The 20718-nt window shown below is 45.7% G+C and overlaps 1 protein-coding gene across 3 annotated transcripts in view; it reads right to left on the bottom strand.

Moving 5' to 3' along the window:
* GOLM1 (golgi membrane protein 1) overlaps positions 1-19689 on the bottom strand; it is a 55887-nt gene extending 36198 nt beyond the window's left edge. Inside the window, exons 1-3 of one of the 3 annotated variants that reach the window (XM_049710901.1) lie at positions 19539-19689; positions 9100-9249; positions 7159-7338 (exon numbers count right to left, since the gene is read on the bottom strand). In XM_049710901.1, coding sequence (XP_049566858.1) covers positions 7159-7338; positions 9100-9228 — 309 coding nt within the window. In that variant the 5' untranslated portion in view covers positions 9229-9249; positions 19539-19689. The remainder of the gene's footprint in view (positions 1-7158; positions 7339-9099; positions 9250-19538) is intronic. The other 2 variants (XM_004283047.4, XM_049710902.1) reach the window with 2 other exon arrangements.
* Positions 19690-20718: the final 1029 nt, after the last annotated feature.

Here is a 20718-nt window from a genome sequence, read left to right as displayed (position 1 = left end):
AGGCCACAACAGTGAGAGGCCCGCGTACCGCGAAAAAAAAAAAAAAAAATCCCCTCAAGTTCTTGACACCAAAATGGAGTCTAATTCCCGCTCCCTTCATCTGGTCTGGCCTTAGTGACCTGCTTCTAACTAATGCATAGGAAGTGACCCTGCAGAATTCTGAGGCCCAGCCAGCGAAAGGTATACAGGGTTGAATACTGTAGCCCCAAATTCACGTCCACCCAGAACCTGCGAATGAACCTGTTCACAACCTCATTTAGAAACAGGGTCTGTGCAGATGTAAGCTGTAGTGAAGTCAGGGGGGTGGGCCCCGAATCAGCATGACTAAAGAGAAGAGGTGAAGGTACAGAGACACAGAGGGAAGACAGAGGCAGAGACTGGAGTGAGGCACCTGCAGGTCAAGGAATGTCAGAAACCGCCAGCAAACACCAGAATCTACTACAAGAGCCAAGGAAGGGTCCTCCCCTAGAGGCTTTGAGGCAGCATGGTCCTGCTGATACCCTGATTTTGGACTTGCAGCCTCCAGAACCATGAAACAAACTTCCGTTTTAAGCCATCCAGTTCGTGGCATTTGTCCTGGCAGCCCTGGGAAACTCCTGAATTGCTTGCTCCCTCTCCGTTTGTTGGTATCGTCGCCCTGGGAACCCAGCCTCCATGCTTCGAGGAAGCCGCCAGCCACATGGAAAAGCCACGTGTAGGGTCCCTGACTGCCAGACACACGAGTGAGGAACCCTCAGGCAACTCCACCCCAAGCCTTCAAAGCACCCCAGGGACTTCCCTGGTGGCGCAGTGGATAAGACTCCGGGCTCCCAATGCAGGGGGCCCGGGTTCAATCCCTGGTCAGGGAACTAGATCCCACATGCATGTCGCAACTAAGAGATTGCCTGCCACAACTAAGAACCCGCCTTCCGCAACTAAGACCCGGTGCAACCAAATAAATAAATAAATATTAAAAAAAAAAAAAAGGCACCCCAGACTGTGGAGCGTGGAGTAGAGACAAGTTGTTCCCTCTGGGCCCTCCCAAAGTGCAGATGATGAGCAAAATCAACGTCTGTCATGGTTTTAAACCACTGTGTTTGGGGGCAATTTGTTATCCAATAATAAATAACAGGACAACACATGTATGTATAAACCTGTTGACCTGACTCACACGCAGATCTTCACATTCAAAACATGGGCCCCAGGCCAATTAGATGCCAAGGCAGTCTACAAAAGTTCCCTTCAGCAAACACTTAGGAAGAATCCTCTTATCTGGAATTATACCCTTGCCTTCCTACCTAAGGGAGGCTCACCTCAATACCCCTAAGATAACAATGCAGAATACGCCAAGAGTTTCTGGGTCTTTTTAAATGACGTGTGAAAACCAGGTGTGTTCAAACACGTTTATCATTTAAAGAACCCACTTGATCTACAATCTTCATGGCACACTACATTTAAAAAGCTTGAATGCAACCATAATTTATAAAAGCTTGAGTGTAATGTGTATGTTTTAAAAGGGGGTGGAAGGTTCCCAGTGGTTAATCTCTGAGTGCTGGAATTACAGGTGATTTTGATTTTCTTTTTATATTTTCAAAATTGTCTACAACAACATTTTGATAATTAAGAAAAAGACAACTTTTTGACATTTACTTAAGCCTGACTCATACACAATCATTTTTTGTTTTAAAACAAAGCTGAATATCCCTACTTATATATAACTCAGGAAATGAGCTTCCACCCAGTTTACTTGCATAATAGCATTTATGCAAACGGTCTCAACCACACCTATTTATGCAACAGACAGGAATGCAGAAAAGAAAGAAAATGAAAATGACAGTTCAATCTCCAAGAATCATCTGAAGTCTCATTTGAAGTGTTTACCATCAAGCGATCAGTCTGTGAGATTTGGTTCAAATTATCAAGACAGAGAACCTGACTGATCAGCTGCTGCCCTAGCAATGGGTGCACTTCACTGTACCAGGCTTCTCCCTGCATCCAATGGGCTGTGGCTGGTGAAAAAGGAACAGGCCAGGAAGGTGCCGAAAGAAAAAGACAACAACAGCAGGACCACATTTGGTGAGCAAGGCGGAAAGAGCTAATAAAAATGTAATAATATATATGTACAACTTCTGTTCCAGCAATTCAACTTTTTTTTTTTTTTGGTGGTACGCGGGCCTCTCACTCTTGTGGCCTCTCCCCTTGCGGAGCACAGGCTCTGGATGCGCAGGCTCAGCGGCCATGGCTTACGGGCACAGCCGCTCCACGGCATGTGGGATCTTCCCGGACTGGGGCAAGAACCCGTGGTGCCCTGCATCGGCAGGCGGACTCTCAACCACTGTGCCACCAGGGAAGCCCGACTTCATTCTTTTTTACGGCTGAATAGTATTCCACTGTATGTATACACCACATCTTCATTATCCATTCATCTACTGATGGGCACTTAGGTTGCTTCCATATCTTGACTATTGTGAATAATGCTGCAATGAACACAGGGGTGCATATATCTTTTCAAATCAGTGTTTTTGTTTTCTTAGGATAAACACCCAGGAGTGGAACTGCTGGATCATATGGTAGTTCTATTTTTAATTTTTTTGAGGACGCTCCATACTGTTCTCTATGGTGGCTGCACCAATTTACATTCCCACCAACAGTGCAAGAGGGTTCCCTTTTCTCCACCTCCTTGCCAACACTTGTTATTTGTTGTCTTATTGATAACAGCCATTTTGACAGGTGTGAGGTGATATTTCACTGTGGTTTTGATTTCCATTTCCCTGATGATTAGTGATGTTGAGCACCTTTTCATGTGCCTGTTGGCCATCTGTATGTCTTCCTTGAAAAAAACAGTCTATTCAGATCCTCCGCCCATTATTTACTCGGGTTCTTTGTTTTTCTGATGTTGAGTTGTATGAGTTCTCTGCATATTTTAGATACTAACACCTATCAGATACATAGTTTGCAAATATCTTTTCCCATTCATCTGGCAGCCTTTGGTCTTGTTGATAATTTCCTTTGCTGTGCAAAAGCTTTTTTAGTTTGAGACAGCCCCATTTGTTTAGTTTTGCTTTTGGTCTGTCTCTACTGTCCAAACCTGTGCTGTCCAATATATGGCTATCTAATTTTAAATTAGTTAAAATTAAATAAAATTCAAAATTCAGTTCCTTAGTCCCACTAGCTACATTTTAGGTATTCAACAGCTACATGGGGCCAGCTGCTACCGTACCACAGAGCAAAAAAAGGAACATTTCCACCGTCACAGGGAATTGTTAGACAGTGTTGACCAGAATGAGGCATAAATTTCATTACCACACTGTCCCTGATAGGTTCGGCTTTCAAGCTTCTACCCAGCCCCCAACTTGGGGACTTTTATGCCCATGCAGAGTAGCAATGCCAGCCTGAGGTAGGGATGCTGGCCAAGGTTGGAACGCCCTAGGTCACGTGAGATTTGCACCCATACGTGCTAGCAAGCCAGCTCCTCCCACAGCTGAGAATCACTATTAGTCCACCAGTAGGGTCTTTAAAATTCTGAAAAAAGAGCCTCATTCCAATTCAAAGCACGAGTGCTAACTTCCTAAGATTAAAAAAAATAGATAACACAGAGTCATGTACTGGGGGTGACAGACCAGCCCAACTTCTCTGGGGACTTCCCAGCCAGACTGAAACAATCAGGTTATTTTTTGCCTCAGAATTTGGAATTGGGGACAGAGGAGAGCTAGCGGGAATAACAGTAGTCTTTCGAAGCAAGGAAACAGAAAAGTGATCCCATCGCCCAGCTTTAACAACTATCAACTCAGGCCAACCTGGTTTCTTCTGTGGCCACACCCAGGCCCCCTGCATGATTTAGGTGATGGAGAGCTCTGGAGAGGCCCCCTGCGGCCCAGCGACGCGGGGTCTACACAGAGCAGGAGGCGGCCAGGGGCAGAGATGGAGGCCCCACTGGCGGCCACCCAGGGTCTAGGTCACATCCTAGGTGACAGTTACTAACTCCCTTTGGACCTCAGATCCCTCCCTGTACGATGAGCACCAACTTCATGAGGCTACTGAGAGGAAGACAGGAGACAGTTCCTGTGTAATGCTGAACGTAACCCTGGCTCGGCAGAGATTTGCAAAACACGCGCTCTGGTCGCTGGTGTGACAGCTGTTGTTGGTGCTCTTCGCACGGCTCAACTGCGCTGTTCGCGCTTGGCTCTAACAGACACCCCAGCACCTCCTTCATCTCTTCTGAAAGCCAAGACAATCTGTTTTCATGGTTTTAATTCAGAAGAAAAAAGAAGAGTCCATACCAAAAAAAAATAATAATAATAATATTATCACTCCAGATGCTGTGGTTTACTACTACCTCTACCCCTATGCTATCACCATTACTACCAAGACGACTAGTTGTAATAATACTAGCTACCGCGTTTTGGGCTTCTGCTCCACGTCAGGCACTGTGATAAAGCCTTCACAAATATTACACTGAATCACTGCAGCCACCCTGCAAAAGGGATTCTGTTGTTATTTCCACTTGGCGGCTAAGAAAACAGGTCCAGGGAACTTAACTGACTTGCCTGAAATCATACAGTTAAGGAAAACAAGGATTCGAACCCAGGGCTGCCTGGCCGGAAGCCCCGTGCCATTCACCCTCACCCCAAACTACGGCAAAAATCCTCCTGGAGCTAAGAAACGAGCCCCCATCCCCACCCCCAAAATGAAAAGAACTTTGTATCACATCTCCTATAAAAGCTTAAAACTCCAAATGAAAGGACTCTCACCCTTTCCCAGCGGCTATTTGACTGTCTCTCAAATGTGTACTTTACCTTCTATACTGGGGCTCCTCGACTTTCAATATCCACTGTTAGATGTTTACTGTGACTACAAGAGCCTCCCTCCCCTTGGATGCTCAAACAGTTCATGAACTTGGGGGTGGGACAGGAGTGCTAAGATCCCGCATTATGTCCCCTTTTTTAAAAAGAAGCCGTAAAACTGAAGTGTTCAGAAGTGAGGTGTAACAGTCACCTGGTTTCTGGCTGGGAGATGTTCCCTCTCATTTCCTCCTACAGAGGCAGATGCTTTTAGGAAACAGTCAGTCAATCACATTTCAAAGAATTCCAAGTCTGAAGGCTTATCCTCACCAAAGCTTACACTCAATAAACCAGCATTTCTGTATCTAGGGCTTGCCTGTGGTGATGAAGCTTCATCGACTGTGTTACTATGAATTCGCTAGAACAAATGGCTCTGGGCAGCGCAGTCTCTGAGGACTCCGCCCATACGATACGGGAAGGCCGGCTGCCTGCAACCTGTTTTACAGGACTCTGGAGCCCCTCGGCGTACCAAGGCCAAGGCAGAAGGTCCCATGAGCAGAAATTACCCTGCAGTCGCTCTTGCTTCTCCCCACCCCAAACAGGCACCCACACTTTGTGCAATGCACAAAAATATCCAGAAGCATGGAGGAGTATGAAAAGAGAGATTAGTCATTCCCAGAACTTTGGATTTCACGAGCCAGTAAAATTTCAGAGGCATTCGGGAGACTGATGAGGTTAAGAAAACAAGGACAGTTAAAAGCAATAACCAAACACCACATGCAGACATGAACAGCCCTTCTATCTTCTATCACTACCATTTCAAAAAAAAAAAAAAAGTTAAAAACAAAATGTAGAAGGCCAGAGAATCAGAGTATCAACAAAAGACAATTCTTCCTACAGAAAAAAAGAGTCAAATTTTCAGGTAATGACACACATACACACAGGGGTGGAGAGGCAGGCAGACAGGTACACAAAACATCCTCCTTTTTCCTCCCTCCCTGCAGATGGGAAAACCTTGCTCTGGCTGGTCCCAGACCTTAGCACATACGGTCCTTCCCACCTTGCCCTGTCCAGCCCAGGCCCAATGGGGCAAGGCTGCTGGTCTCTGCTGGGTCCCCTTTCCCAGCCCAACACTCCCCAGGTCCCATCACAGGCCTCCTTCCTAACTGGGCAGAGGGCCAGAGTGCCAGAGACCTTCTCGGTACGTCCTGCAAATCCCAGATGGAGTTTCTGCCCACTCTATCCCTTGAGAATAAACTCTGCAGCCTCCCAAAGCGTGCTTCAGGAGGTTAAGCATGTGTACACACTGTGAGAAATGGCAAGGTCCCATTCTATCCAGTTAAAGGGGATTTCAGGAGCACAAATAGTGTCACCCACACATGAGAAAAAGGGAGACCTTTCCTATAGGAAAGCACCTTATTATAAAGTTATAGGGAGCATTTTCCTATAACAGCATTAAAACTGGAACAATTCCCAAGGAAGAAATACACATCTGTGACTATGAGAAAGTACTCCGCAAATTAAAAAAAAAAAAAAGCACTTCTCACCTTTTAAACCAGTTACATAGGAAAATTCTGAGGCCCTATCTAGAAATGATTCATTATCTGGTAACTAGTAGCACTTTACACAGATCTGGCTCTTACTAATCCGTGTGCCTCTCTCTGTGAAATGCTTGATTTATTGGAAGGAGGTCATATCCTGAGATCCATTATCTTGAATGTGGACTTGGTTTTAGTAGGAAATAGTCAAATCTTGCGAGGAAATAAATAGTCATGAGTTTGATGCACTTTAGAAAGGAAGATATTAGTGACTCACACCATTATACAATTTAACAAACAGGAAAGTGGAGTCACACAGTCCCAAGAAAACCAGAAAAAGCAAGACACATAAAGCTTAGATACGCTCACTAATGGGAAGCCCCTTTTTTAATCTGTGCAGGATCTGGTATTTTTTAAATTTAAAAACCAGCACTCTTGGGTCCCCTACTTTCTTTGTTAGTATATATTAGGAGGTCTACATCTCCTCTCACTGTGAGATACTCAAGGGCACAAATGCTATTCCTCTGTGAGATACAAGCATCCGGCACAGGCCTGGCACAGAGTAGGTACTTAATGCATACTTGTAGAGAGTAAGGAAAAAAGGTAACAGGAGGATGAACGTGCTGCTCAGACAGTTCTTCTGCATTTCTCCCATTTATCAGCACTGCCAAAGTTTTTCCAACAAACCCACCCAGGGCCTAATGGCGATATGAGGAGATATCCAAAGCTTGATCAAGAGGCTCATTCCACGCAACTACATCACATACACACACAGCGGCTTATGCTCCCATTGAGGAGAATTCGACAGGGTATAAATGGTACTTAGAACAGAATTAAGAGGAAAACCAAGCAGGTCTTGCCTTTTCATCCTGGTATAACTTGTTGACGCTCTCCATTTGAAAGTTGTGGCTGGACTGAATTTTGTCCAGCTGTTCCCGCTGCTTTTCCAGCTCCCCCTGGAACTCGTTCTTTTTCATCTCCACGGCCCCTCGCTCTGCTGCCGCCCTGCGGACCCTGCCTTCCAGCTCCACGATGCGCGTCTGCAAGGACATCGTATTTGTTATGATGATCTGCAATCATGATCACTGAAGTTACTACTATGACTCCCTGAAGGCTCCGATGAAGGTTACCATTTTTTAGCAGTATTTTTATTTTTTGGTTGTGGCTCGAAGCATGTGGGATCTTAGTTCCCCAACCAGGGATCGCACCCACACCCCATGCATTTGGAAGCGAGACGTCTTAACCACTGGACTGCCAGGGAAGTCCCAGCAGTATTTTTAAATTAAGTATGTACTTTTTAGACATAACACTATTGAACACTTAACAGACTACCATATAGCGTAAATATAACTCTTTATGCACTGGGAAAACAAAAACTCACACGACTTGTTTTATTGCTCTATTGGCTTTATTGTGGCAGTCTGGAACTGAATTCAGGATATTGCCAAGGTCTGCCTGTACATAAAATGGCTTATGCTTTACCTGGAGTGAGCTGGTGCTCAAATATTTAGTTCCTTTTCCTCACTAACAGAGCATTTAAGCCCTCTTTGTAAGACACAATCTCTGAAAACAGATTCAATTCTCTGCACACCAAGACCCCATCTGCCCAGAGAACAGGGGTCCAGCGGAAGCTCAGACAAAAGCACTGCAACCGGGGGGAGGTAAGCATGAGAGGAGGACAAAACACCCCTAGGGGATGGATTTCCACAGCTAAGAACTCAAGCTCTGCCATCAGAAAGACTGGGTTGGCATCCCAGCTCCCCTCGCCCTTAACCTCTCCGAGCCTTAGTTTGCCCACCTGTGAAATGGGGAACATAAAATCCCAACCCGAGAGAGTCTGTGTACAAAAGAAGGCAATGTATGCAATATATCCTTAAAGAAAAATTATTCTGACGCTTGCTAAAACGATAAGGAAAACTTGACTCAAGGCTACTGCAACAGGGGTCATGACTATTGCAGTCGGGAGAGAAACTGTTCTCGACTCTGAGCCCAGCAAGGACAGCAGAGGATTTATAGCCAACGAGCAGAGTGAGGGGGTCAGTGGGTGGAAAAGCACTAAGAGGGTGGGGACATTCTTGCTAAACTGGCCTAACAGGAGTCTTGCTAAAGGCAGGCCCAGGGCTAGACATCAAAGATAAGGGATGAGGACCTTGCTCAGGTATCAGGGGTGGAGGGACGAGTTAGAGGGATTCTTTGCTAAGCCTGGGCTGGGCAGGCCAAAAACAGGATGGGGGACCAAGATGGAGGCCTAGTCACGAAGCGGGCTCCTCAGAGGCTGACTAAACTGAGGTCAATGAGAGTCTCTGTCACTGCTCAGCACTGCCTGACCCACGACGGGCAGCAATGAATGGGAAAGATAAAGTTATTATTATCAGTAAATGATGCCGATAAAGATTGGTACCTCTAAAAACGTATTTCTCAGGCCCATTCTCCACGTGCATTACCAACACCACTCTTAGATTCTGACTGTGGACTGGAGGACCAGAACGGGCTGTGGGCAGGGTACTTAATGTAAGTTGTCTTCCCAGAACCAGCCCAAAAGGCTTGACTGAAAATTGTTAACTCACAGGAAAAGCAGAGGCATGTCCTGGCAGCAATCCTAAGAAGTCACAAGGGGGTCCTCTCCCACCCAAGAGCAGAGCTGGCGTGCCGTCAGGCCGGGGGCTGGGTGGGGGGACATGCAGAGCCCCGCAGCGAGCATTACAGCATGCAACACCTTAGGTGGTGATAAACAGCAAACCCCTCGGACCCCACCGCCCAGCCGCTTTAAATACTCTGTGACATCCACACAAACAGAACACCTGGAGATCCACGCTCCGGGAGCTCGCAATCCAGTAGTTGAAGCCCAGGACAATGATACAGGCCACCAGGGCAGCCAGCACGAGGGGCGGCGACTTCATGCTCCGACGCCCGTTTCCCAATCCCATCATCTCACAGACCAGGCTGAGAATCTGCCAAATAAAAACAAACACACAGGCCTCAGTACCAGGATTACCACGCCCCAGGCATGCCACAGGCGTCATCACAACCAACACGAAGGTGTCCTGCCCCGAAACACGGGCTGGCAGCGTCTTCTCCTTGAAATGCAAAGCTGTCGGTGGAGAAGACCATGTAAGTAGCCCACCCAGAGCCAGTGGTGTGTGCCCTGGGCAGTGTGGCCAGACCCCTGGGACAGGCTTGTGGGAGCAAGCACCGTCCTAGAAACCCATCACACACAGGCTCAACACCTCAGGCAGGTAACAATGTCTCTTACACTTCAGTTTTCTTGTCTATAATTATAGTTCCTACCTCCCAGTACAATCTGAGAAATCATCATCTCTTTAAGCAGCAATAGCAAATAATAGTGCTTCTATATCACACTAGAAAGACTCCATTTCTCATTATTCCCCAAAGCCTTTTTGATCTGATTCCTAACCAGGGAGGGTTTTTTACCCTGTGACAGAATTGTCAAAGATACCCAGTTAAAGTGTTTCCTGAGCAAAGCCGGAAAGCCTTCTAGAAGTGTGTGAAGCCAGGACCGGAGGTGCCCTGCCTGCAGCAGAAACAGGCATTTATACTCTGCTTCCTTTGAACGCTGTTCTCTCTCCCTTTGAAGCCATATCTGTGCAGCACAGCCGAGTTAGGAGAAGACTTCAAGGGCTGCAGGGAGCATGGAGCTTCTTAAAAGGAACACAAATACAGCTGAGAAGAAAGGAGCTATGTTTCACTCACGGGCCTCAACCCCAAGCCAGGTCTGGCTGGATCCTGGCCCTGGTCAGCAAGGACAAGGGAAACTGAGCCAGATCAAAGGTCCTTATCAGAGGGAGGGCAGCACACACAATAAACAGTCTCCCTCAGAACAGATATGCTTTTATGCCAGGTGTGGCCAGCAATGGAAGAAGAGGAAAAGGAGGTGAGGGAGGAGGGGGAAGGGAGACTACCAGGGACTCAGCTTTGAGGTGAAGTTCCTGCAGGTGAGAACACAGAAGAGCTGACAAAGCTGGCTCTCCCCCATGGTACCTGTAGCTAAGTGTGTCCCTGGGAGACATCCTCTCTCTCTGAATGAGCAATCTAGTTGAATCACCTAAAACAAAGCACCCCCAGAATTCCCATGAATTGAGGGCTGAGTCCAGCCTCCACTGGCTGATGGCTTCTTCACCAGCTTCTGATCTCTCGGGACAAAAGAGGGAAAACAGTTTTAAATTCAACTGACAGTTGATATCAGCAAACATTGTACATACTAACAGGGACTAATGCTCAGAAATACTAAAGTTCTAGGAAATTTTATAGATCTGCTAAAAATGTCTCTACTGCCTCATCCTGTTTGATTTTGATCACAAATTTTTTTTTTTTTTTTTTTTACTCATTAACTTTTTAAAATATAAGAAGACAAATACAATTGGGGAGAAAAATCACACGAAGTGTAAAATTAAAATCCTCCTCTTCCCACTCCACTGGCTGTATCCCTCTATTCCAGCTGCTCTTAACCCTCAGAGAGCATTAGAATCGCCTGGGACGCTTCTTAAATTATGAACAACTGGGCCCACTCCTTCTCTCTCTGTAAAATTTTTTGCCCATAATTTTTGGTTGGTGGTGGTGTTTTTAAAATAACCTAATCTTATCACTCTTTTCTTTTTATTGCTTCTAGATTTTGCTTATGTTTAGAAAGACATTTCCTACTCTAAGTTTATATATACATTTACCCATATCTCCTCTCAACATATCTATGTTTTCATATTTATATGTAAATGTTTCATCTACTTGGAATTCCTTTTTGATGTAAGGAGTAAGGAAATACAAAGAAAACAACTTTTTTTTTTTTTGTAATGGCTGGCCAGTTCCTTGGGCATCCTTTATGGAATAAACTATTTTTACTTAGTTCTTTGAAAGGCCATCTTTGTCATATGCTTAATTCCCTAAAAATAAACTTTTAGATGGGACACTCGACCTTTTGTTATTCCTGCAGATGTAAGTCAGGGTGGGTATACTTTAGCTCTGAAAACAATATAACTCAACTCTCACTTCAAGGACGTGTACAAATGATCATTTAACATTCTCCTTCCTTTAGCCAGTCAGTAAAAAATTTAATGAGCAACTACTAGGGGACAGGTGCTGTGCTAGCACCAGGAAGCTCAGGGCAGTGTTAAGAGAACAAACTCTGGAAACTGATGGCCAGAGTCGGATCCTGGTTCCACCTCTTCGGAGTCACAGGACCCATCTGTGCCTCACCGTCTTCCTCAGAGGGTTCAAGTGAGTAACAGACGAGTAAAGATATGAGAAGTGCTTAGAACCACAACAGGCACATAGTGTCAATTGCTCGATAAATGCTGACTATCATTATTAGAGATGGAAAGATGAATAACAAATCATTTCCAGATCTGGTCTTTTTCTTGTTCTATAAGAAAAAGGTGATGAATGCTTTCCTTCCTCAATCGTTCTACTTTATAGGAACCAGCCATCTGCATTCTTCCCTTGACTCTGCTGTCAACTGAAGCAGCAGTAACTGTCATCTCCTGGGTCTGACTCCGGATACCGCTGCAGCAGTAGGCATCCCAGACCAGGACCACATTATGCAAAAGAGAGATGCCAGGAAGTTGAGTACAGTCTCAGAAGCCCATCACTGTGACCCAGCACTTGGCCAGCCGGACGGTGTGCAGCCACCCAGAGGGATGGTTAGGAGAGCCCTGGACTTCCCAATGGACACAGGGCTGCCCAGGTAAGAAGATGACCACAGCTGTGCCAAGAGGAAGGGAGGGCCTGCAACGTGCCTCACCATGGACTTCCAGGACTGCAGGAACCCTGCTACTGAAGACAAAGGGACAAACACAGGTGGTAAATGCCAAAGCCTGAGGAAGACTGAGGGCGGGAACTCAGAGCCAGAGTTTACAGCTGTCAAACATTTCAAACGCCTTCCTCTCCTCCACCTTAGAATTTATGTAGACTGCAGGGTGATGGAAGTGGGTGGGAGACAGACTGTGTCAGACAGATTAATAGTTATAATTTAGGCTTCAGAATGTGTTTTGTCTCATATTTGATTACAGTCACCTGACATGCTGAAAAAGATTAACCTAAATCAGCCGAACTCTGTGAAATTCCAGGTTTCCCTGGAATGAAAGAAAGTGGTATGTGTCTGCACTAAAAGTTTCTTGGTAAGTTGAAAAAGTCATAAAAAAAAAAAAAAAACCCTGCAGATTCTTTCTACTGGCTTAATTTTAAAAATTCAATCTACTGGTTAAAATTATTGTTTGCTTGTAAGACAAAAATTTTTATAAGCAAAGAGACCTCTAATTACTTTTTTCAGAAAAAGAAAAAGCATAAGAAAATGGGCAACTGGCCAAATGCATGAGCCCCTTGAACTTCCTAGTTAAATAATTTTTTCATTTCCTCATTTTCACACAGAGGTTTTAAATCATATAGGCAAATATATGGGAGCAATCAAATCGGATTGGCTTGTTTGACCAATGTCATCACTGCAGAAACAACACACCTTCTCCAAACAGCAGGGGAGCTGCACCTTTATTCCTTTTCAGAAGAACTGACTTCACCCGGATGGCGGAGGGCCAGAGCCAGAGGTGCCCTGCACGGAGTTCCGAAGTCACCATAGTGAAGCAAACAGACTGGAGGACGCCCCACTCAGCATTTTTTTGGAGGGTTTAGAGATATTCTACTCCATCCCAAGAATGTCTCCAAGGCAGGGGTTAGCATACCAAGGCCCACAGGCCATTGGTGGCCCGTTTTGTAAATAAGGGTTTGCTGAACACAGCCATGCCCAGCCCTTGAAGTACTGCCCACAGCTGCTTTCTAGCTACAAGGCAGAGTTGAAAAGTTGAGATGGGTTATTACGAAGACTGAAACAGTTAAAGTATTTACTATCTTTCCCTTCCGGAAACTTTGCCAACTCCTGCTCTAAACCATTAGGGTTAAAGGACAAGTCCATTGTATTCTCCTTAAACTGCTTTAAAAACTTACTAGGGGCTTCCCTGGTGGCGCAGTGGTTGAGAATCTGCCTGCTAATGCAGGGGACACGGGTTCGAGCCCTGGTCTGGGAGGATCCCACATGCCGCGGAACAACTAGGCCCGTGAGCCTCAACTACTGAGCCTGCGCGTCTGGAGCTTGTGCTCCGCAACAAGAGAGGCTGCAATAGTGAGAGGCCCCCGCTTGCCACAACTAGACAAGGCCCTCGCGCAGAAACGAAGACCCAACACAGCAAAAATAAATAAATAAATTACTAAACTCCTACCCCCAACATCTTCTTAAAAAAAAAAAAAAACTTACTAGGAAGTGCACAGATTCTCCTCCTCTCACTTTCCCAACCTCCAATTTTTCCCCAATTCTAGAAGCTAACAGTTTAGAAAGAAAAACCTTTAATAGCATGGTAAATGTAGTTAATAATACTGTATTGCATATCTGAAAGTTGCTAAGAGAGTAGATCTTAAAAGTTCTCATCACAAGAAAAAAAAATCGTAACTATGTGGTTACAGATGTTAACTAGACTCATCGTGGTGAGCATTTCACAATATATACAAATATTGAATCATTTTGTTGTATGATTGAAACTAATGCTATGTCAATTATACTCAATAAAATGTTTTAAAAAGAAAAACTAAAAATTAATGTGCATGTTTAGCGCTATGCAGTGAAAATACCAAAAACTGAAGTGAATGAGTGAAAATGAATGAGGAGAACCAAATTCCACTGTGCTTCTTCCAGCACTTGATTTTCTGAAGAAGGGCCACCTTCCCTACAGACACCAAGACTACACGCTGGCAGGCGTTCCCAAATTCCTCCTAGTCTAGTTCAGGAGTTGGCAAACTTCAGCCTAACGGCCGAATCCTGCCAGCCACCTGTTTCTGTACACTGCCTGAAAGCTCAGATTTTAAGTTTTTTAAGTGAAAAAAATCAGAATAATAATATTTCATGACATGAAAAGTACTGAAATATACGAAATTAAAACTTCAGTGTCCCTAAATGAAGTTTTATTGGGATACAACGATGCCCATTCATTTACGTATTGTCTATCGCTGTCGGGCTACAAGAAGTGAGTAGCTGTGACATAGCCCACAGGGCCTGCACAACCTAAAATACCATCTGGCCCTTTACAGAAAAGGTTTGCTGTACCTTTAGACACCTGCTGTAGTTCAGTGGTTCTCAAAGTGTGTTCCCTGGACCAGCAGCATCAGCATCATGTTGGAATGTTAGAAATTTAAATGTTCTGGCCCACCCCAGACCTACCAAGTCAGCGACTTGGGGTCTGTGTTTAAAAGCCCTCCACATGATGCTGATGCAGGTCAAGGTTGAGAACCACTGTCCTCTCCAGAGCTCACTGGACAAGTCTGACAAGTGAATCTTGTTCTGGCTGCACTCATTTATTTTCAAAAAGCGGAAAGACATGTTGGAGGGGGTGTGTTGTTTATCTTTGGAGAAATACTTGTATTTCCCTACTGTTTAAAGGTTGAGTTTGAGTTTTTTCCTCCCAGCTCTTTCATGGCCTTTGGCCTTCCATTTTACTCTACTATTTTCTCACACCTCCCATCTGCAGTTGCAAACATTGTCCCTAAACCTATCTACTACTGTGTGCCCTAGAGAAATAAGGTTTCTTTTTACCTCCCTAAGAGGTAAAGAGTAACCCCAAATGGACTCCATTTAAAGAAACTTCGTCGAGGGTCTTTTTCTCCCTTTGGCCATCTCAAAGTCACTGTTCACCTGTGGATAAAGGTACCTCTTCTTTAATCAGAATGAAGTGATCACTAATTCCAGAGCAACATGGCTTCTACAGGACCTCCCTCACTGATACAGAAAACACAGAGGAAAGATAAGGAATCATCTATCTGCTACACAGATACAAATGACAGAGAGCATTTTGATGGGCTAGACCCTCCAGTTCTGACAGCACTGATATCAGAGAAATAGTTAAAAAAAATTTTTCTAAATCAATCATTAGTATATTAAAATTCTGTCCAAGAATTCACCAAGGCAATACTTTAAAAACTGGTAATAGCGAATGAGCCATCTTGAAGTTCCAGCCCAACTGGGCCTCAAAAGACTGCAGCCCAGTCAACCCACAGAATCAGGAGCAATAATAAAATGATGGTTTTAAGCTTGGAGATGATTTGTTACAGAGCAACAGATGATCAAAATACAAACTGTTACATGAAAAAAGTTACAAAATAGTAATTATCATATCCTACTTTTGTTGAAAAAATTTTAAAAATAAACTCAATAAATCAATATATTTTTCTACCATAGAAAATGTATAGCAAATGTTTATAAGGAAGGATATATACAAGTTGTAGTAAGGGAGCAGAATGTATAGAGGAATGAAGCTTTCATTTTTTTGCTTTATACCATTTTTTTTCCCTCAATGAGCGTATCTTTAATACAAAAGCCAAACAGTAACAATAAAAAATTGAGATGTTAGGAAGACATATAATGGTAACATTAGCAAGTTTTGAAGCTGTATTTGTAGCATTCCCAGATTAAATCACAGTATTTTACAGCTTCTTCTAAAACAAAACAATGACAACATATATATGTATTACGAAGTAGAGAAATACACTGAACTCACTCAAATACATTCCAAGGCTCCCTTCTGTGCTGGACCCCACCACCAGGGACACTAAGAAGACCCAGGTCCCTGTCTTGAGCCTGGGCAGGTAACTGAGAGGAGATGCAGGGCAGCGTGAGGACCCATTTCTGACTTGCTGACGGGGCAGTTCCTCTTCTCCTCCCAACCTCCTGGGCTCATCTGTAAAGGGATAACCTTGGAGTCTGTCTTCTAAGGCTGGTGTGAAAATTAAATGAGGGCATTTACTTGCCACCAAGTAAATACTTAACTGAAAGGAACTGCTGTGGTATTGAGAGTGTGGCTAAAGTGAGAGAACCAACTGTCTACCAGCAGGGTGCATGCATCCCAGAAGGTATAAAAGATGCTCCACCTGGCTGGGGAAAAAATCCTAGAAGTTACATTTATTTTTATCCAAAAAGTAGAATAGCAACTATGTTTTAGCAATATAAATATTACATATAACAAGTTAAATATATTATGTATATACTAATTATTTTACACTATGTTACACCGTACTAATTATACTACCATGAAATACTAATAGTGCTAATAAAAGCAGGAACTGACTGACTGCAACCTCACAAAGACCCTCTGTCGAGGGTCACCTGTCACCAGCCCTCTGAGATGCCTGAAGCACTCCTTTGACTTTGGCAAGCGCACAGTGAGGTAGATGGACAAATTATAACTAAACTAAACCCCACAGAGGATATGAATAGCTTTAAGATTCCTACCGAAAGCACAAATTAAAGCTACACTAATAAACGCAAGCAGAGGTGAACACTAGCCCAAGACTGGGAACACACTTCCCGCCCTGAGTCAGCTTCACCTGAGCCACATCACAAAGTAAAAACAATGATGAGGTACTCAGATCTGACAAGAACCAGGCCAAAAATACTCAAAATTCAAGGAGTATATGAAAAAGGGTTTTACCTCCACTGTGATTAACAGTGAATCCATCCCTAAGTGTACACTGAACCTTGAGATACAAGAAAACGATGACGGCAGCACATGTATATAATTTATAATTAAGTAACAAACACACATAAGAGGAGTGCTAAAAATTGGTCTTAATTGAGATATAATTGACATATTACACTGTATTCGTTTTAGGTGTTAAAATTTTTTTACTAACAAGAATGAGCAAAAAAGCTTGAAAACCACAGCAAACTACAATATACATCACTATAAGCATATTATATAGTATTTTTACATATATATTTTTCCTGTCAGGCACTAATTAATGTTCAAAACCTTAGTTAGAGGAAGTTCTATTAATGCAGGCTTGAAGGAAAATAAGATCAAAATGTTGTAAAAATCTGAGAAGGTATGCATTTTTTTTCCTGAAAATGGGGGAAATTTCTTTGTGAAGCAAAGTAGTCTCTCTGGGAATTTTGGAAATAATCCTTAAACTTCAAGCCAAGTCTCTCTTTCAGTGTAATTTCATCAGTAACTTGAAAAAGTCTAGAAAAGAAAATAACCACAATTTAGGACCATCTTGGGGGAGCAAGTGAAATCACATTCACACTTTGTTAAGGCGAACGCCAAGAGCATATCAAGACCGTTCCTTTTACTCCTGTGAATTTTTAGAAAATAATTTTAACCAAGTTTTTTTTTTTAAACAAAAAAAAGTGCTTTTTTTCCTTATCCCAATTACAGATGTTACTTCCCATTCCCCAGGTCATTAAAAAAGAAATTAATCTTTTTCTAAGGCACCTTATTTTTTTCTAAAGAAAAATAAAAACAACAATAATACAACTGAATTAAAGCCCCAGGCACAGGGCCTCATCCCTGTTCCTGCCTCCCCCTCTCCCGGCCACCCCAAGCCTGTTTAGAAGCAGGGCTGGTCTTCAGGAACCACACTACCTTCAAGCTCCCTTTCACTAAACCGCCCGTGATGGGATCCTGTTCCCCACGCAGCACAGCTGGCTTGAAGCGACAGGCCACCTTCTAACTCTTCCCGGCAGAGGCAGTTTCCCCAGGCTCTGCCTGGCTATCCTTTGTGCTTCAGATGCGGAAAGCCAGCTTGCAACATTCACAGGATCTTCAGCACAGTCAGCAGTTCCCTCCCTGCTGGGAAGGTGGCCACATAAATGGACTGAAGGTAGCCCTGGGCCTAACATGGTCAACCATCCTCACTGCTGTTTCAGCCGCACCCCTCAAAAAAACTATATAAATGCAAAATCTTTTCATTCCCCCATCAATAACTGGACCTAGGGCCAGCAATTAGAAAGCAGACGGCATCCTTAGCTCCTAATGGCAACGTCCCCAAAATCTGACACCCCCCCCCCACCAGCATCCCTTCCTCTCTCATCGTTGGTCTTTCATTTTTGAGAAAAACCAAAAAACAAAAAAAAAGTGGTATCTTCACAGGAGAACAAAATATGTCTTGAAGAGTTAACCTGTTTTCTTTAAACATCCTATGAACTCAGTGTTTTCACCCCTGGCCCCTTAAAACTTGAATTCTGACCTAAGAACAGCAAGCCTTAGCAAGTTACTGGTTTCTATTTACAAATAAAGTAAAACTATTCTTCACGATAGCATGAGCTTGGCTTAATCTTCTCTAACACAAGTAGAAGGAGCTAGGGATGCCCTAGGAGACCCACAAGGACCAACAAGAGATTCCACTTCTCATGTCTCACGCTACAAAAAATTCAGAAATACTAAAACTGCCAAATTTGAGTCAATCTCATGGCCATGAGTCAAACAGAGTCACTCTAGAGCTGTTAAATATTTAAGCAGGCTACTGGACATCTTACTCTGCTCCTAGGAATGTCCCTCCATATTTGCCTAATTTAGGGCAACTGGGCCTTGAAGACCACAAACCAGACAAAAGAAATCTCAAAACCGTGAAAGCCACACGAGTCTGGTTTTGCAAATTTGTAAACGGGATATCTTAAGCACCATTACTTGCCGAATACAATGATTCTTAAATTCCGCTAAAAAGAACACTCATCAAAATAGGCATTTTGCCTGTTTCGTTTTACCAAAAAACAATCATTAAGAATACTAAATAGGGTGTGACATATAAAGAGTATGGAAACCCATAAGACTATTCCTACAGCAGAACAAAAGTTCTGTGGATCCTCCACGCCGCCAAAGATGGGAAATACTGGTACAGGAGGGAACCCGGAGCATCCCTGAGACGGGCTTCAGAGGAGCTCTGGCGGCTCGCAGAACGAGAACCCGGCGTCAAGCTCCCGGTCACCTGCCAGGACGCGACCGCTGCCAACTTGGGCACCGCGGCGGCCCGAGCGCGCGCGGGGCTGAGGGGGAAGAGATGAGCGGCGCGGCCAGCCCGCCCTCCCCGCGTGCCAATCACGCCCGCACGGCAGGCACTAGCGCGACTTTGGAGAATGCTCGCTTTTGACTTTGGATGCCGACGCGCGTGACACAGCTAACAACAAAAAGAAAGGCCCCGCATCGCCCCAGACCAGCCTCCGCAGGGGAGCCCAAGCCGGGAGACGGAACCCGGCGGGTCAGGGCGGCCCCGGGAAGGAGGCTCCGGCGCGGGGAGGCGCGGGGCCGGCCCCGAGCCGACTCCGGTAAAAGGCTGAGGCCCGGGCACAAGCCGGGGGGTGTTTCCGGGACCCGGCGCGGGGTCTCTGGGCGCGGGCCCGGGGCCGAGGAGGGACAAGGAGAAGCAAGGCGGCCAGTGCGGCCGAAGGGCGCGCCGAGCACGCGCGCCGCCCACTCACCTCCTGCAGCGGCTCCGGTGGCCGCTCGGTGCTGCGAGGCCCGGCTCCCAGGCCGCCCGGGCCGCTCTCCCACCGCCGCCGGCCTCACGCTCCCGCCCGCTCCGCGCCCCGCGCAGCCTCCAACGCCGCCGCGTCTCCGGCCTCCGCAGCTGCGAGTCCCCGCCCCCGGGCAGCGCCGGCGGCGCGGTGAGGAGGCGGCCTCGCGAGCGCGAGGAGGCGAGGCCGTGGCCGCGCCCGGACACCCGGCCCCACAGCGCGCGCGCGCGCGGCCTGGCCCGCGGCCGACCTGTGACTGGAGCCGGGAAGCCCCCGTCGCGCCCCCTCCCCTCCGCCAGCAGCCCCTCCCCTCCCCACTGCGGCTCCCGGCGCGCCTTCTGGTCGAGGCTCAGAGAGCCGAGCAGAGCGGTCCAGAGGCTTTCGGAGGAGGCGCGTAAAGGTGGGACGCGGCGGCGGAGAGAAGGGGTCCGGGGAGACGGGGCCCCGGGGAGACGGGCCCCGGGGAGACACGCCCCCCAGCACCCCCGCCCCCGCCCCGAGGGAATTTTCCGGAACCCAGAGCTGACCACACCCAGCGCCACACTCCTGGTCACACTCACGTCTCCTCAGTAGTCCTTTTTCTTCCACCAGCCCTTCGCAGTTGGTCCTAATCTCCCCACAGCTGTTATCTCTCACCGCTAATTTGGCGGGTTGCGACCCTGGGACGGCGTGCAACAGAAAACGAAGATTCCTGGGCGTTGCGCAAGCGGGATTCTCTAGGACTTTCTAAGGATGGGGCTTGGGAATTTGAATTTTAAACAGCGCCCAGGTGGCCTTCGGGCACATGGAAGTTTGAGAAGCACTGATGAGCCACACCTGCCTGAGAAGATGCCACAAAACTAGCAACCTATAGGATAACCATACTAGGAAATTGTAAAGCAGTGGTTCTTAACCGTGACGGCATTGGCCAGACATTGGAATTCTCTGGGAGCTTTTAGAGTATTCAGAGACCACGGTCCCACCTCTGGAGTTCTGAGCCCGAACATTGGTATTTTTGTTTTAAAGCTTCCCAGATAGTTGTAACATGTGGCCAAGATTGAGAACAGTTTTCCTAGAACCATCTCTTTTTAAACCTACCTGGCTCTGGTGTCTGGGGAAAGAGTCCCTTGGCTCGCCCCTCCCAAACCCCAACACCAAAAAACAA

Source organism: Orcinus orca, chromosome 6 (assembly GCF_937001465.1).
Source record: "Orcinus orca chromosome 6, mOrcOrc1.1, whole genome shotgun sequence".
NCBI lineage: Eukaryota > Metazoa > Chordata > Mammalia > Artiodactyla > Delphinidae > Orcinus > Orcinus orca.
This window is presented reverse-complemented; position numbering and strand designations above follow the sequence as displayed.